This window comes from Euprymna scolopes, chromosome 4 (assembly GCF_053919585.1).
Source record: "Euprymna scolopes isolate OS-2025 chromosome 4, ASM5391958v1, whole genome shotgun sequence".
Classification (NCBI taxonomy): domain Eukaryota; kingdom Metazoa; phylum Mollusca; class Cephalopoda; order Sepiida; family Sepiolidae; genus Euprymna; species Euprymna scolopes.
This window is the reverse complement of record NC_136485.1, coordinates 167,665,999-167,685,510: the sequence shown is the minus strand read 5'-3', so window position 1 is coordinate 167,685,510 and position 19,512 is coordinate 167,665,999. Positions and strand designations below refer to the sequence as shown.

The 19,512-nt window shown below is 34.6% G+C and overlaps 1 protein-coding gene across 2 annotated transcripts in view; it reads left to right on the top strand.

Moving 5' to 3' along the window:
* The window catches only part of LOC145270092 (small cardioactive peptide-related peptide-like), a 66,239-nt gene extending 65,232 nt beyond the window's left edge, over positions 1 to 1,007 (top strand). For both annotated transcript variants that reach the window (XM_080125699.1, XM_080125693.1), the window contains one exon: positions 746 to 1,007. In XM_080125699.1, coding sequence (XP_079981825.1) covers positions 746 to 756 — 11 coding nt within the window. In that variant the 3' untranslated portion in view covers positions 757 to 1,007. The remainder of the gene's footprint in view (positions 1 to 745) is intronic.
* The last annotated feature ends 18,505 nt before the right edge of the window (positions 1,008 to 19,512 follow it).

Below are 19,512 nucleotides of genomic sequence, written 5' to 3'. Positions count from 1 at the left end.
AATAATAATAGTAATTAATATTAATAATAATAGTAATTTATAATAATAGTTATAATAATAATAATAATGATAATAATAATAATAATAGTATTTAATAATGAAAATAATAGTAGTTATCATAATAATAATAATAATAATAATAATAATAATAATAATAATAATAATAATAATAATAAGTAATAATAATGGTGGATATCAGTGGAACAGTTGTGACTGGTGTTTCTGCAATATGTGAGTGAATGAGCGAGAGACCCACTCCTGACTCTTCTTTAATATTTAAATCTTTCGCGCTTTTATTTTTAATGTTGTTTAGGTAAGACAATCTGTTAATAGAGGTGCGAAGCTGAAAATTGCAGATTTTGATGGGTTTTTTATTTCATAATAGAAATCTAAAATGTATCCAATGGCAGTTGTGCATACTTCAATTTGAGACCACGATTAGTGGAAAAGCTTTCTAACCCCCCCCCTCCCAGTTGATAACGGGTAACTGTAGTCATGTCATCATGATTACGAAATGAAATACCTTTATTAAAAAATGTTTTAAAAATGAGAACAAATGTATGGCTTCTACGTATTATCTCTTCACAGCAGACCAATAATCATTTTGAGGCACAATAATGTGCCGCGACACATTGGTTGGGAACCACTGGGCAAGAGCGTGAGGTAAATATTTATACAATAAAAATCTTTTGAATTCATTTCAACATATGTAATAGTCTGTTTTTTTATTTTTATTTTTTGTTAGACCTTTACTGAAAGATCCGAGGCTGATCACTGTCCCAAATTCCAGGATGTCGGTTTCGATCTCTACTGCAAAGACAACAACCAAGTAGAAAGTGGATTCATTCAGGACACTTGAAATCGTCAATTTAATTGGAAAAGGATTCACTTGACATAAGAAAACATTTCTTTAAAACAAATCAACAGACCAAACAAACATCGATCGAAATCCATAGCTTCAAACATGTTTGTATTATTACTACCGTCTAATAAAACAATTGCTTCAATATTTGTTTTTGCTTCAATCGTTATTTTTATGATTTTCTCTCTAGCTGAAATACACAGCTGCGTGGAATGATTTACCTCCTCATCAGAATGTAAGACACAAGGTCAAATGTGAGTGTGTGAAATTATTCGGGTGAAACGAACTGGATTCGAATTTGAAACATCTACGTTATCAGTTCGTATCGTTAACCACTCAGTCAGTGCAGGGTGGTAAGTTATGAGTAGGGCTATGACAACAGCATATTCTTTTCCTTGTTTTGATTCTCAGGTATATATCCATTGATATCTTATGTTTTATGTAGAGTGATGTGGTTATCGATTGATTAATAGTGTCTAACTGTGTCGGATATTCACTCGAGAGTAAAAACAATGAAAAGAATATGCTGTTGTCATAGACCTAGTTATGAGTATGATCTAAAATATTAAATCTCTGAAATACCTAATTTCATTTTTCTTGTGATACTAATGGTACACCAATTATTAAGACCAAAATCAATTCAAGGATGAGGGTCAATAGGATGGATGAATTGTTTAATGACAAAGAATATTATGAGAAGATTGAAAATAATTCATGGTATAAACAAATTTATCTGTAATGCATTACCAAGCAAATGCTTTCATGCAGACTATAACATGGAGACTTTAAAGGCAATGCCAACAGACATTTGTCATAAACCTTGACACTATTGTCTAGTTGTGCACTTTTGTTGCTCCATGAATTTTCCCTGGGTCGTATTTGAGGTCTTAGACACCATTGTCTTTTATCGGTTGCCGGAATTCACAGCTCGATGAATGTAAATTAGTATGTCTATGCCGTGATGATGTCTCTTGGAAAGTATCTTTTAGTCTTCGTACGGCACTATCGGCTCCACGCTGGTAAACAATATGCACATACCCTTTAATGAAAGGGGTTATCTGTCGATTACTGATGGGTTTTTGGTCGGGTTTTTGACGTCATTAATTTTCTCCAGTGAATTAATTCTTTTTTTGAAGGAATCGTCGTGCTGAAATTGAATGCTCGTATAAAATGAGCAAAGAACACATATTTTATATATAAAAAATATAAAATCTGTTTACTCATTTTGAAGGAACACATATGACTCAAGAGTGGCTTGACGATCGTGCATAAAATCTAAGTTTCAACTATGCTATTTTTTTTTCTCTCTCTCTCTCTCTCTCTCTCTCTCTCTCTTTCTCTCAGGAACAACGAAAGAGTGAAAAACAGTGTGTGTGTGTGTGTGTGTGTGAGAGAGAGAGAGAGAGAGAGAGAAATAAAGAAAGGACCGCAAGAGAAGGCGATCAAACAAGTATACACACTAAAAGGAATAATAGACACAGCAAAAGAAATAATAGACAAAAATAAGATTAAGTTAACCAGCAGTTCGGATTTTAACTTTTAGCGAAGCACGTGTCAGTTAGCATTGCTCTAATCTTAGGTCCGGCAGCCGTCACTTTTTGTTAAGTTGTTACCTTTAGTTGAGTGATTGATTGATGTCTTCGCCATATTTTAATAAAACCTTTTTTGATTATACATGTTTCCCACGAAAACTATAAAAGACAAGCATAAAAGGGCGCTTATCATTTTGTCCTCATACATCATCAAAGGTTTTTACTTATTCATTAGTTTTTTAAACCGTCTGATACTACTCTTCAGCATTCAACTGAAACTCTATCAATCCGATTAATGCATATCCTCAAGTGGCTATTAGCCTTGATAATAATAAATAATTAACATAAAAACTGTTACTGATACGGCGGTTTCTTTTCAAATGTTTACTAAGGTTCTACATTCTTGCACTAGAATAGATTGATCTGAATATTAAAAGTTTTAGGCGAAGGGTTTAAGTACTTTCAATGCAACACTAATCAAGAAAATATAAATTGCGTTATGTGTTTGTTTTGTTTTCGTAAACTGTTTTTTATGTAATCGATTGCTTTTTAATTTATAGATTTGGATAACCATCGACCAATTTCTGTAGAATGTTCTTTTATAACGATTGTATTGCTATAATTTCTTTGGGGGTAAATCTATTGAAACTCTGTTGTTTATTTAAAAAAAAAAAAAAGGTGCCCAATGGCAAGCAAAGCGTAATTATTATATATGTATTTATGGAATACGGGGGGTTGAACCATAGGATCTCCTTGTGTCTATTCTTACGTTTGCGGGTTTTAGTTTGTTGTTTATTTATATTATTATCTAATATTTGTAGTTTGGTTTTATCTTTTTTTGTCTCCTGGTTATTTTTCTTAACTCGTATACGGGAAGACATTGCCATATTATATGTTATTACGCTCTTAATAGGTTTATTTTTAATGCAGTTTATGTTTCTATCATTTTCATTTATGAATTTAATTTGTGAATTATATACGTATTCCAAAAACCTAGAAACAAACATAGCTAGAGAATTTTTTAAAATATTAGATAAGAACTTTAAAGCCCCCCATAGATATAATAAGATTTTCAATAAGAACACAATTAAAGTCTCTTACTCTACTATGCCTAACCTTCATCAGAAAATAATTAGCTCTAATAATAATAAAATTAATAAACTACAAAATGCAACTATACAAAATACATCGGACTGTAACTGTAGAAGAAAAAATAAATGTCCCCTACAAGGCTCATGTAAAATTAAAAATGTTATCTATAGCTGCACAGTATAAAAAACTCCAAATATACAAGAACCTATCAACAGCCATAACTCAACTACCAGATTAAATAATAACACCAACTTAAATCAATCTACCGATCAATTATTAACCAACCCACCACATTATAATCCAACAATAGACCTAACGGAAAATAATCATAATAATCAAGAGGTAATATATATTGGTTCCACATCTGGCCCAATAAAACATAGAATTTCAACGCACAAACATTCTTTTAAAAATAACTCTCTATCAAACCAAACTACTCTATCCAACTATATTTGGCAACTAAAAAATAGCAATATTTCTTTCAACTTAAAATGGCAAATAATTGAGACTTGCAAATCATATAAACCAGGAGATAAATTTTGTACATTATGTACAAAAGAAACCCTAAAAATTTTAAAATATGAAGATATAAAAAGCACAACCAAACTAGTAAATTCAAGACACGAGCTTCTATCGTGTAATCATAAACGTTGGTTTAAATTTAATAAATATAAACCACCTTAATTATTAAAAATTACTCATTAGTAAAAATAGATTTTTTTTTTTTTTTTTTTTTTAATAAATTAAGTTAAACCAATTACCGCCCTTAGACTCGTAAATCAAATAATAAATAAAGCCATGACAATTATCTCCCCTTAAAAACTTGCAAAAAAAAAAAAAAAAAAAAAAAATATATATATATATATATCTGTGGTTACTTGTGTAGATGTGCGTGTTATATATATATATATATATATATATATATATATATATATATTGTGTACAGAAAGTTGTTAGTTGAGACAGATCATTGGTACCGTCGGTTTCAAGCCCGATAATAAGGCCCGTTTAAGGTATCCTTATCAAGCTCTCTTCAGCCAATATTCGTCTAGAATACACTGAAGCTAGAGATATTCGTCTAGAATACAATGAAGCTAGAGATGGTTTCTGTCGCCGGATTCGAATCTATTGACTGGTGTTAATCGTGACACCCTGCACTAAAGATGTACGAAAGGATGAACCACGAATATTGGCTGAAGAGAGCTGGATAAGGATACCTTAAACGGGCCTTATTATCGGGCTTGAAACCGACGGTACCAATGATCTGTCTCAACTAACAACTTTCTGTACACAAAATATAAATACGCTCTTAAAATTTGGATTTTCCTTTTAATTGAGCACTCTGCTGGAATTCTTTTTCCAAAAAAAAACTAATCATATATATATATATATATATATATATATATATATATATATATATATATATATATATATATATATATATATATATTCTGTCGCTGGGTCCGGATCTATCGACTGGTGTTAATCGTGACACCCTGCACTGAAGATTCCCGAAAAGATTAAACACTAGTGTCTGTAGGTATTTAATAATTATTATAGTAAATAATTATGTCAGCCCCTTTAAGAAACTTTCTTATCGTTGAGCACTTTCAGTTGAATTAAGTCGGTTAATTTAGCTCTTACGCGCGGATCATCATATAATGATTAGATCACTCCGACTGCCGCCAAAAACATTTAAAAATAAAAATGTTTAAATTTCAACTTTATTTCACGCGGTTAATGGTAGCCGAATGAATACGGTCTTTGCTAATGAAGCTAGAGATGGCTTCTGTCGCCGGATTCGAATCTATTGACTGGTGTTAATCGTGACACCCTGCACTGAAGATGCACGAAAGGATGAACCACTAATGTCTGTAAGTATTTAATAATTTAATAATTATTATAGTAAATAGTTATTATAGTAAATAATTATATATATATATATATATATATATAAATGATTCTTTCCTTTTGTGTTCATTTGCCGAAGGTCTTTTACAGCGATCTTGGATATAACAGAGACGGAACATAAACCGTTTGGACAAGAGTTCTTTTTTACAATATAGTCGCAGCACAGCGCAACGTGGGTGATTGATCATTTGAGCCATAGTAATTATCGACAACTTTGGGTTCTCTTAGACTCATTGATCGGTCACTACGAGAAGTCATTGCGGTTGCCCATGCAACCGACGCCGAGTACGCACATTCCATTGACTGGGGCTGTCCGTGCGGGTGTGCAACTTTTGTAAGTTCATAGTTATAAAATATGCACAGATTTAAAAGAAATATTTAATCGTTTTATTTTCTGTTATTTCTGATTTAAACTTAAATGAGACTTTCGGACATTGGAACAATTGACATTTTCTGGATCAGGAATTTTAGTAAAAAGTGATAGAAGCATCCAAATGTATTGTACTACGCATGTGCAGTACATACGATGGTGGACAGCTGTTACAAAATTAGCGGCCATCTTGAGATTAAAATAATTGTAATCTTTACTATTAAACTGCACTTTGTGTCTGTGTGAGTTCTTTCCACGTGGGCTCTAAAACGGCTAGATCAAATTTATTTTTAAATCTCACACAAATATACTTTATGTGTCCGAGCGTGTTCTTAAATAGGTTTTGTATCGGAATGCCTCCGATAAATATCGAAAATGTATAATCGAAAAAAATTCGATGAAAGAAGGAACAGTTCGATTTTGATCAAAGTTAACGCTTTCATACAGCCTAACATCATAAGTGAATTTTAGAAGTTTTATCACCACATAAGTAGAAGGGCCTGACGTACAAAATCAACATTGGGTTCTTTGATAAGAAAGGACCGCATTCGCAATGAATATTTCTGTTTAGAGCACGACTGGGCCATGACATTTGTATTTTAAACTTTAATTCAAGCGATTATATAAAATAATTTCATAAAATCAACTATAGGTTTACCTAAGGGCAATATAGATTACAATGTATTGTGAACTAAGTCACTGCGGAGATGCACGTGAAGCTTTTTTTCAGTGCACCGTGGTGGGTCCTCGACTAAAACACGCAATCAATCAATTTGATTGAAAAATGGTCAATTTCACTGGTTTCGATGACAATAAAAATATTGAAAATGTGCAACATTCGGTGATCCTCATTCAATTCTGTCGATTCTCCCTGCTAACCTAGTATATTATTATTAAAAAAAAATTATATTTAAGGCAGTTATTCTAAGCGGGTTGAACCAGTTTCCCTCGTAAGAAAAAGTTCAATGGGAATATCAAGTTCACAATGTATATCCCGGTCAAGGGAGATGAGGACGTTATCTTTTTGCAGTTTTTGCTAAGAGGTGTCGACATCTTCCTACATACAGGGCCTGGTATTCTGAAATGATCACCTATCTGGTACTAACCAGGTTCACCGTTACTTAACTTTGGTGAGTTTATGAGAGCTGCTGAGTCAACATAATTATGTCGTCTTTTATTGGGAAACTATTTTATTACCCAATAAAATGAAAAATCAGTAATTAAAGATAGTTTTTGTTTTAAATTCATATGGGGAAGAATTAGTTTATGGGTGTTCAGAAAGTTTTATCTATTTTTTATTCTATTTGACTGAACTTCAATCGTCGCTCCCTGTAAAACTTTCCCAGCAAGAAATCGTCTTCTACCATCAGCACAAAGAACTTTCTCTTTGTTCTTTGTAGGCGTAACACCAAACGGAGTTTCCATGAACTGAGTTTCTTTCCAGGAACTTCCCAGCTATTCTGTAGGTGACAATATGATCATCTTAAAATCTACTTTCAACGAACGCTAATCATAAATAGTCCTCATAATTAATCATATTTACTCATTCAATTCATTATTGTCAATCCTCTCATAATATTCATCGTTAGTCAACTGATAAATTATCCATCTTATTAACTTTTTCCTCGAGTTGTGTCTTAGGTTAGTGCTAAGGTTAATATTTGGTAATACCAAGTGCTGCAGGCGCGTTGCCGCTGACTATTGGAAGCCAGCATAGCCTAAGCCATTTTCCTTGTTGACTGCGGTGTGTTAATACTATATAATCACGTTCATACACCGTATTTCCTTACATCACCGAAGTTAAGCAACGTTAAGTAGGGTCAGTACTAAAATGCGTGACGATTTGTGAATTCCAAGGCTGTAGTACTTTCCGCTAATCTCGGAGTTGTTTTCCAGTTATCCTGAACTTATCCTTGCTACTGAATTCAGGAAAGGTGTAGTTTGGGATTGCGCAACGCTTGCCTCACAATTACACGTACAACTACCCTTACATTGGGTATCCATTGTCCCTTAAGACTGAACAGAGGCACTGCTGTATGTTGCAGGCCTTTTGCAGTCCTGAGGTCCACCCTATTATGCATTGCTTTTTCTCTTTGAGAAGGCGTTAGTTTATTGCTAATCGCCTGATGCACTTCTACTGGGAAACGACAAGAGGCTTACCCAAGCATTTTCGCAGGACAAAATGCTCCTCTAATGCTCCCTTGTGTCACATCTTCCCGTCATGGACGGGAGATAAATACCACGAAGTGCTGACAGTAAACACTTCATCCGGTGTATGGATGAATGCTAATTTTGCAATCTGCCGACAGATTAGCATCTTGTCACGAAAATGTTTCAGGTCATGGGTTCTGCTATAAAACTGGGGTTAAAGATGCCTACTATAAATTTTTAGACTTCAGAAAGAATTTTATATTTACTTTTCTCTATAAACTATACTAAATTTTTTAACAAACTGAAGACCTTTCTGGTACACTAAGCTGTCAACGACGGTCTAAAACTAAGAAGGGACTCTTGTTCAAACAACACGAGATCAACACTTATAAAGCTAACAAAACACTTTCATGTCTGCGCCAATCTCTTTATTGTCTATTCCCGTTTTTTCTCCTATGTTACTAGCTTACTATATCACCTTTTAAACGAGCCGGTGTCCACACATCCAAATGATTAACAACCCCCAACTCTGACCATACGCTTTTTCCGTCTTAAAAATGGCCGCTCGACAAGCAAAACACCGCGGGCTCATCAAATCCGGTAAGTGTTTATTCCTCATGTTACTGTCTAGTCAGTTGCCTCTTTTATCGTCGGCTTTCTCTTTGTTCTCTTCGTTCGTTCAAATGTCTAATCAATGCTGGAGGAGTCGCGGACAGTGTTCATAATGATGGATAAGGGGAGGACGAGGTTATTCACGCCGCTCTCTTTTTCGTCTTACCCCTTTCTTTTATTTTATTTAAAGTTTGCGGTGTCTTGGCGGGTTCTTCTTCACGTGTCCCGGTCCCTGGCGGTTTATCCCTAAGACGATGAATCTCTGATGGTTAAGGCAAGCGTGAGCTACAGTTTGCCTTTATAGCAAATTTTCAGTGATCCTTGTGGAATGGAAATCTATAATATAAAGGGCATCAGATATGTGTGTATGTTTGTATGTCTGGCTAAAAGTAAAAAACGGTAAAACAAACATCCACAAAGTTGGTATTTTCTTGATCGGTGTTGCCTCGGATGAATGATATCTAGAATTAAGAAAGGTTTATCATTCTTTGAAAGTCAACTGCACCAGTTTTTTTTTTGCGGTTTCTCGGTGTTATTATGTATTAATTTGGAAAGAAAATGAATTCCTACAGAAATCGGTTGTATAAATGATAGTTGTTTTAGCGGACAAAGGGGTAGGGAAGAGTAAAACAGGGATAAATAGAAGTTCTGGGCCATTAAAATCGATAGAGATTAAGCCATTCCTGTAATGATCCTATCCTTGTTTATTTTGTGGTGGGAGTTTAGTTCTGTGCAGTTCTAGGAGGTCCACACTTGCCTTCTATCTTTGCGAAGGGGTTAGTTTATTGCTAATCGCTTGAGGCGTTTTTACCGGGGAATGTCGACAAAGTTGCCTAGACACTTTTTGCTCTCCTCTTGGACGTTGTCTTCTTAATCCGACTTTCCGACCAGGTGTCTAAGTTTTTTCAGTGCGAGAGAACTAAACAACCAAAAATATCTTAAATTTTTGTGAGGGCAGTGCCGGCTAGCATTGTTAGTATTATATGTAAAATTAATCGGGGGCGTTGCCCAATCGTAAAAAAAAATGTGACAACGAGGGCGGGTGGGGCGTCGTTGTCTGATCGTAACAAAAAAATTCTGACGGGGGGGGATGTGACAGCGGGGGGCGGTGAGGATAATGTAGCCAGGCCGTAAAAAAAAGATAGAAATTGGTGACATCAGTCAGAAGCAAAACCGGAAGCAAAATTTTATTAGGAAAAAAAAAACGACGCATGCCGGGAACGAACTTGATAAACTTAAGTTAGCAGGTGAAAGCATTATTGATGGGCTTACGATGACAAAGATGTCAGAACGTCGCAAATTTAGCTATTTATAACGAAAGAACGTAACGGAATTCGCACATTCACGGTTTGCAAAACGCGTCAAAAGCAAGACTTCTAAGAAAACGATATTTCTACACGAAATAATGTATGATTTTTTTTTCCAATTCTTCGATATTTTTTTATCCGAGCGATCGCTTTTTCTAATAATGCAACGTGGGTGCCTGTACAATGTGCATACAAACGTTTTTAGTAGACATACAAACACACATAGACATTTTAGATTTATTTAATAGACTAGCATGCATACCCGGCGTTGCCCGGGTCGACATGAAGTTCGGTTTGGACACAGCTGCTATACTCCACCAACAATTTCAAAAAAGAACGGAATCGCCACCCAAAATAAGAAGTTCAATAAATCTCCCCACCAGATATTTCGACAGAAGGGATACGAAGAGAGGCTATTCACCGGATATTGAGCACTTTTTCTTGTCCGTGCGCTGCCCCCCCTAAAAATAGTAAGTCAATCAAAACAACTTTTCTTTCAATCAAAATAGCAGCGAGTGCCCATGCGACCGAAAAAATTGACCGACAGCAGCCGGGCTCGAACTTAAAATGTGAAAGAGAAAATAAAGGGGAAAAGTTATTGGCACACACGTTTGTAGCCACGGCCACGAGTACTTATGACGTCATGACGTTACAAAATAAGGTTTTTAAACAGTTTTAGTTAATTACGCGTGCGTGACTTGCGAAAACAGCGACGCAAAAACTGACCCCCACTTCCAAAAAGTGTTCCAGTTGACTGCCACAGAGTTAATCATTTTTTTTAGTTTTCACATATTATGCATCCGAAAGCGGGGTGCGGCTGACAAAAATTTCTAGCAGACATACAAACACACAAGCACACACACTAACACACGCACTAACACATACACATCTCTCCTTCATAAAATAGATAAGCAATTTAAATCAAGTTCTTAAAAGTGAGTTGCTTTTTAGACACACTTAATAAAATGTTTGTAAGGTTAATTACATTAAAATTTCGGTTAAAGGTCTTTGTATTCGGCAAATAAGTTTAATCACGAGTTTTCTTATAAATAACATTTACATTGAATATATAAAATGATATCTGAAAGAGAGGATGCCTGCTTTTCAGGATTTAAGATTAAAGAAAAATATTTTTGTCTTTCACTTAAAATTTCTAAGCCGCTCCAGAGGAAAAGGGGAAGTCGTTTCTTTTTTTTCCGCCATCAACGAAACGGAAATGCTGACTAAATATTGAGCTATTATTTTATGACAGGAGATCAAAAACATAAATACTTGAGTTCATCAGGATTTTCAGAGCAGAAAAGATTAGCAAATGTCGATTATTGTTCTTTGTTGAGAATCAACTTCCCCGCGCAATTTGTACAAATGTCCCAAGAGTTCAGAAAATCCGATCTCAACTTTAATCTGATTAAAAGTGATTATTTTTTAAAAGTTCGTAGGAGGAAGTTCACTATTAGTTGATTAATTCGAAAATATCGCCTGCCTTCAGAGGATGGGTTAGTGTTTAAATATATATTACTAGCAGAGCTTTGGCATGGTCCCTGGTTATCGAACGACGATAGCGTCTTTGGGTATTGCCAAGAATCACATCAACATTTGATATTAACCTCTATCTCTATTTCTACTATTTATATCATATAAGGCTTTTCTGCGCGCGTGTGTGTCTGTGAGTTCGTTCCCTATAGATTCGAAAACGGCCGGACCGAGTTTTATGAAATTTCACACGAAGGTACTTTATGTACCTGATAGTGTTCTTAGATAAGTTTTGTATCGGAATGTCTTCGATAAGTATCGATAATCAAATAATCCGTTGAAAGAAGGAACAGACGATTTTGATCAAAGTTGAAACCTTAAACAGCCTAACACAGCAAGGGCGTTTGACAAGTTTTATTACTACACAAGCTTAAATACCTGACATAAGTGAACGTGTTTGTGTGTGTGTGTGTGTACATTTCCCTACGCAATAACTCTGTCAATTTTTAGTCTACAGACTCGAAATTTTATATACAGGGTACTGAGATTTGGGAAAATCGATGTGATCGGTTTTTGGCAAGAAATTTGGCGATTAAGGGGCCAAAGTTCAACGATTTGACCTTTGAGAAGTCTACCAAATTCCTCCGACAATTTTGGGTCTACGCACTTGAAATTTTAAATATAGGTTCCTGGATCTAACTTAATAATTTGATTTGAGCCGAAAACAATAAATTTTAAGGGGTCATAATAGGCGTCAAAGTTTAAAAAAAATTGACCTCTGCGTTCTCTTCCAAATTACTCAGACAATTTCTGGTCTAAATATTTGAAATTTTACATAAAGGGTATTCAGAGATAGGGCAAGCTTCTTCATCAGTTCGGGTCGAAAATTTTTAGTTACCAATATATAAATGTATGTATGTATGTCTGTTTGCATGTCTGCCTTAAACTTTAAATAGAGGTAACGGATGCTACCAAGATCAGTATCGTTTTAAAGTTCGACCTTTAATACGACAAATATCGAAAAATTAGCTAAAAACATTAATATCTTCCCCTTCAATTAGGCACTTTTCTACAGGGGGGGGGGTAACTTTTTTCGCCGATATTTTTAAGAGTTATCCTCTCCTTTAGATTGTCTAGCCTTAATTTTAAAAAAATTTCGCTTCCGGTTTGGCGGTGGTCGTAACAGAATAAACGTTAGGTTTTACCCCGTTTTTTTCCTCCTTTGAGGTACGGGTTCGAGCCTGCCTTCCTTCTACCACTTTTTTTTTTGCTCAACGTACACATCCAAACACCTGGGCAACGCCGGGCTGAACTGCTAGTATATATAGTAATGGTGTAAATGTCTGTGTGTGTGTCTGTGTACATTTCCCTACTCTGTCAATTTTTAGTCTAGACTCGAGAATTCTACTCCTCCCACAATTTTGGATCTATGCACTTGAAATTTTAGATATAGGTTCCTTGGACATGGATCTAACTTAATAACTTGATTTGAACCCAAAACAATAAATTTTAAGGGGTCATAATACGGGCCAATGTTAAAAAAAAAAGAACCTCTGCGGTCTATCCCAAATCACTCAGACAATTTCTGGTCTAAATATTTGAAATTTTACGTAAAGGGTATTCAGATATAGGGCAAGCTTTTTCATCAGTTTAGGTCGAAAATTTTTAGTTACCAATATATAAATGTATGTATGTATGTCTGTTTGCATGTCTGCCTTAAACTTTCAGTAGAAGCGGCGGATTTTACCAAAATCAGTATCGTCTTAAAGTTTGACCTTTCATACGACAAATATCGAAAAATTGGCTAAAAACATTAATATCTCCCCCTTCAACCAGGCACTTTTCTACAGGGGGGGCACTGTTTTCGCCGACATTTTTAAAGTTATCATCTCCTTTAAAACCGCTTCCGGTTTGGCGGTGGTCGTGACAGCATAAAAGTTAGGTTTTACCTAGTTCTTTTCCTTCTTTGCGGTACGGGTTCGAGCCTGCCTTGCTACTACAACTTTTGTTTTTTTTTGCTCAACATACACATCCAAACACCCGGGCAACGCCGGGCTGAAATGCTAGTATAGATATAAAAGTGAAAGTGTCTGTGTGCGTATGTGTGTGTATGTGTGTGTACATTTCCCTACGCAATAACTCTGTCAATTTTAAGTCTAGAGACGCGAAATTTGATATACAGGGTACTGAGATTTGGAAAAATCGATTTGATCGGTTTTGGGCCAGAAAGTTGGGGATTAAGGGGTCAAAGTTCAACGATTTGACCTGCGAGAACTCTACCAAACTCCTCCGACAATTTTGAGTTTACACACTTGAAATTTTAGAAATAGGTTTATTGGACATGGATCTAACTTAATAACTTGAGTTGAGCCGAAAACAATAAATTTTAAAGGGTCATAATAAGGGTCAAAGTGAAAAAAAATTGACCGCTTTTTCTTTTGCTCAGCATACATCTCCAAATACCCGGGCAACGCCGGGAACCAATGCTAGTATATCTATAAAAGTGAACGTGTGTGTGTGTGTGTGTGTACTTTTTCCTACGCAATAACTCTGTCAATTTTAAGTCTACAGACTCGAAATTTGATATACAGGGTACTGAGATTTGGGAAAATCGATTTGATGGGTTTTTGGCCAGAAATTTGGCTGTTAAGGGGTCAAAGTTCAACGATTTGACATGTGAGAACTCTACCAAACTCCTCCGACAATTTTGGGTCTAAACACTTGAAATTTTAGATATAGGTTCCTTGGACATGGATCTAACTTAATAACTTGATTTGAGCCCAAAACAATAAATTTTAAGGGGGGTAATAATAAGGGTCAAAGTTTTAAAAAATTGACCTTTTTTTTGCTAAGCATATACCTTCAAACACCCGGGCAACGCCGGGCACCCATGCTACTATATTTATAAAAGTGAAAGTATCTGTCTGTATACATTTCCATACGCAATAACTCTGTCAAATTTTAGTCTACAGACTCGAAATTTGATATACTGAGATTTGAAAAAATCGATGTGATCGGGGTTCGGTCAGAAATTTGGCAATTAAGGGGTCAAAGTTCAACGATTTGACATTTGAGAACTCTACCAAACTCCTCCGACAATTTTGGGTCTAAACACTTGAAATTTTAGATATGGGTTCCTTGGACATGGATCTAACTAACTTGAGTCGAGCCCCAAACAATAAATGTTAAAAGGTCATAATAGGGGTCAAAGTTAAAAAAAATTAACCCCTTTTTTGCTCAGCATACACCTCCAAACACCCAGGCAACGCCGGGCACCCATGCTAGTATATATATAATTTATGAAATTAACAGTAGGTTCTGTACAGTCAGTTTAATATAAACTACAATGTATTATAGATTAAGCACTGCGTAAGAGGCATGTAACGCTTTCTCTTGCTGCACCGCGATGAGTCTTTAACTAGAACTCGAATCGATTTGACTGTAAAATGGATGATTTCGTCAGTTTCGATGACAATAAAAACATAGGAGTGTAAAATATTCGTGTATCGTCATTTAATTCCGGGCAACGTCGAGTCTCCTTGCTAATTGTTTATAAATGTTGTCATAGGGCAGAGGAAGAAAATGTGCAGTTGTGTTAGATTAAGGAAAGTTGAATAAATAGTCACAAGTCAAAATGCTCATATTTTGAATAATATGAGTATGTGAGTATTTGGCAGCGTGGCACCGTGTATGTTTACCTTGTTCTTGATAGTGTGTGTATAGCTGTGAGTAATAATTTGTTTCTGTTGATTTAACTCTCGCTAGTATGTAAGAATGTGTGTGCGAGCAGAAGGCTGGTGTATGGATCATTTCATTCTTTTCGTCATACTCCCAATTGGTCAAAAAGTGACGTTATTATTTATTTATTTTTTTTAAATTATTTATTTATTTATTTATTTTTATTTATTTATTTATTTTTTTACTATTTCTTATAAAGACTTTATCGTCTTTATTCATACAAATCTTGCTTCTTTTCCAATTCTTTTCTTCAAAACGAAAGTTTTACGTCGGTTATCTTCTTAACCGACGGAGACTATGAAAAAGCACTTTTCTAAGCGAGACTGGTTGGGATATTTTACATTTCCTTCTTATACAGACGGAGTCCATGATAACATATTTGTTTTATAGTCTGGAAATCCGAATCTAAATTGAAAAAAGCAAGAAAAGCCACAAATGACATTGCACCCAATCAGCACTTAGCTTCTATTTTACAGTTGGATAATTGTTTTTATTAATTATTTTTTCTTCCTTTTATTATGTGTTTGCCGACCTGATTATAAACTGTGACATTGCTTTGGAAACTTATCAGGATGGATTCAAGTGCCAACAGGTTCAAACTTACATTTATAGAACTTGTAACACAACGTCTTTAAATCCTTGTATAACAGTTTAGCTGTCCTATTGAGACGTGTAAATATGATTTCAATGTGCGTGTGTGTTTTATTACCGTTTTTAGTCTGCTTTCTCAATGTTAATTATATATGTATATATTAATGCTAATTATATATATATATATATATAATTTATTTATACAATAATTGATGGTTACATATGTGCATACATGTTTCTGTAATCACCCGTTACTGGGGAGATTACGTTTTCAGGCCAAGAATTACCCTTGAAAACCCTATTGTTTTCAAGGGTAATTCTTGGCCTGAAGACGTAATCTCCCCAGTAACAGATGATTACAGAAACATGTATGCACATATGTAGCCATCAATGTTAGTATAAATGAATTTAATATACCTGCTCTGTTTACTCATTGAGCACTTTTTGGAAGACACATGTTGTTTTATTGGACGTACTTCTAGGAAACTAAACTCTACTGCCATAATATATATATATATATATATATATTAATGTTAATTATATATGTATGTGTGTGTCTATAAAGTCTTATTTCCAACTTTTAGCAAACATGAATTAATTTCATATAAAATGTTATCTAGAAAAATATCTATTCTTAAACTTCTAATGAAACATTGTATTAGCTTACAATTTAATTTTGAAATGAAAAATATATCCAGCATTGGTCTTCATTTTCGATTACCGTCACTTTATATACGTATATATACTAGTCAGCCGATTGGCGTTGCCCAGTCTGAAATACGCATGAATATTATATTTTAATTAGTGCAGATTTTTTATTTATTATAAACAGAAATATCTTATGTATTAAACGTAACGTTAAATTCATTTAAAAAAATGGAAAAAAAACTGAGACACGTGCATGCGAGTATTATGTTTTTTCTAAACAATTAACTTCTTGTAAGCAAAAAAGTATTCGAGCTGAGATGGAAACCTAAAGACAGTGCGTCAAGTACGGTTACCATTCAGCAAACTTATATTTAACATAAGAATTCTGTAATGTGAACCATTAACGCATGAGCAATCGTGAAACAGTTTACAAATAAAGAAATATCCGACGACTAGCACGAACCAATTTTTAATTTGGACCTCTTAGAAGCCCTTTTTCTGGATAACAATGGATTAAAAAGTTTGCCACATGTCTGAATATCCTATATACTGAATTTCAAGTCTGTAGATAAAAATTCGTTGAGTATATAGGTTGAGAAGTGTCCTGTCTTTATCACTTTTATAGAATACTAGCGGGGTACCCGGCGTTGCCCGGTTGTTTGGAGCTGTGTGTGTAAGGGAGGGGTTAAAGTAAAGAATAAGCGTAGTAATAACCCTGTTTAAATAATAAAAAAAAAACGATGGTAAACTTCTCTACAGAATCGGCGAAACTAACACCCCCCCCCCAAAAAAAAACAAAAAAAACAGCGAACAAACGTAAAAACTTCTTTAAATCGGAAAAACTAAAACAAAAAAAAAACACCGCGAAAAGCGAAACAAAAATGGCATAAAAACCTTTCGATTCGGTTAAGTCCATTCCAGGTTTTTAAGCAACTACGAAGTAAAGAAAACCCAAACCGGTGTTCTTTCGTAACTGTTCCTTGTGAAGGATCTCGCAATGATGTAAAGTGGTGGCGGAGGAACGAGGAATTTATTAGAGAGAAAAGATTTTACTACCTCCATTGATTTCAACCGATTTTAGCAGTGAACTCAGCAGAAAAAATATAGGAATCTACGATAATCGAGGAAGTGGAGAGTTAATAGACCTATACCACATCTCAGATATTGTGCTGTAGTTTGTGCATATTACATTTGCATGAAATGTCTTGATTTTTAATCCTATAAGGGTCAAAATCAGAGGGGAAAAATTTGTTCATTTTATATATAGAGAGATAAGATATATATATATATATATATATATATATGGGGGGGTGCACTCGTGCGTGTTTACATATATGAGCATAAACACACACTCGCACCCCTCTTCTCTCTCTCTCTCTCTCACACACACACACACACACACACACACACACACATATATATATATATATATATATATATATATATATATATATATATATATAAATGCAACGTTGTCTGTGTGTGAGTTCTTTCCTCATAAGCTCCGAAACGGCTGAATAGATTTTCGTTAAAATTTACAAGACTTTAGTGTATAAGTCTGGGAGTGATCTTAATTAAGTTTTGTCTCAGAATACCCCCCCCGATAATTACCGATAATCGAAACTGTTATTTGAATTTATCTATTATTGGTGAAGCCTTTTTTTTTCATGTCGTTGTTTAGCAACAATGATAGAACAAGGGGACGTGAAAACTCTACTGTAGGTATGTTGATAGCGTGATTTTTGGGTTTTTCTTTTTTGTTTGTTTTCTTTGCGTGACATTGTCTGTAGGTTCAAACCCCGCACGTAAATTTCTTAATGTTTTCTTTCGTTTACTAGAAAGAAGTTTATTTATAAGATTTGAAAATTTACTTGTGTGTGCATATTTTTAAAATCTTTCTTTTTTTTTTTCAATATAAAACTGGAATATATCGGCACTTTAATTAAACTTTATAATTGATTATAGAAAAAACAAAGTCGTAAACTAAACAGAAATGATTTCTTCGTCGAAATAAAAAAATACATTTGAATTTCACTTGAGTCACTTAAAATGATAAAACCTTTTTTTTTTTTTTAACTAAGTCTGCTTTAAACTAAGTGTTTGGTATAAAATGATTTTTATTTAATAAAAAAATCCACAGACAATTCCTTAAGCAATTATAGTACAAACACAACTTAACATGTTTTTATATTGAAAAAAGTTAAAAAAAGGTCTTAAATTTAACCCCCCCCCCCCCCGGGCTCCTACTGTTGTTTTGATTCTCACCCCGCTACTATCAGTTTTTAACACCTCTCTCCACCCGGGCTGAACTGTTGTCTTGATTCACCCTCCCTCGCCTCTTCACATCCTGGCAACGTCGGGTACCCAACTAGTATATATATATATATATATATATATATAGTAATTTATAAAATATATATGGCGATTAAGCTACACTAAATATTCCGCGTTTCATCCACTCTAGCATTCCTCAGGCTTAAGCCTAAGGAATCCTAGAGTGGATGAAACGCGGAATGAGGAATCCTAGAGTGGATGAAACGCGGAATATTCAGTGTAGCTTAATCGCCATATATATTTTATAAATTACTAACTAGCTCTACCTACGTATTGAGCACATTTGAAGTAAATACTTAAAGTTTACGCACAAATCTATACTTTCGTATATTAATTTTATGTGAGTAAATAAAGTATTTATATATATATATATATATACATATATATATATATATATATAGAGAGAGAGAGAGATAGATAGATAGATAGATAGATAGATAGATAGATAGATAGATAGATATAGATATAGATATATAATATACACGCCAGCTGGAACTACACACATATATAATATACATGCGGGGGAGGGCAGAGCGTTAGCTCTAGATATATCTAAGGCTTTTGACAAGGTGTGGCATGAGGGTCTCCTCAGGAAAATTAGATCATACGGTATCACTGGTAGAATACTTAACATAATTAAATCCTTCTTAGATAAGAGAAAAATCCAGGTTGTCCTCGACGGTCGTACATCTAAACAATATGATATAAATGCGGGGGTGCCCCAGGGTTCTATCCTTGGACCTCTATTGTTCCTGATATTCATAAATGATCTCCCCGACAAAATTGCCTCTGAGATGGGTATATATGCTGATGACACTACACTCTATGGCAGGCACGACAGGAAGACGAATGACACATTTCTAAAGAAATGGCAGAAACACTAGAGGAAGA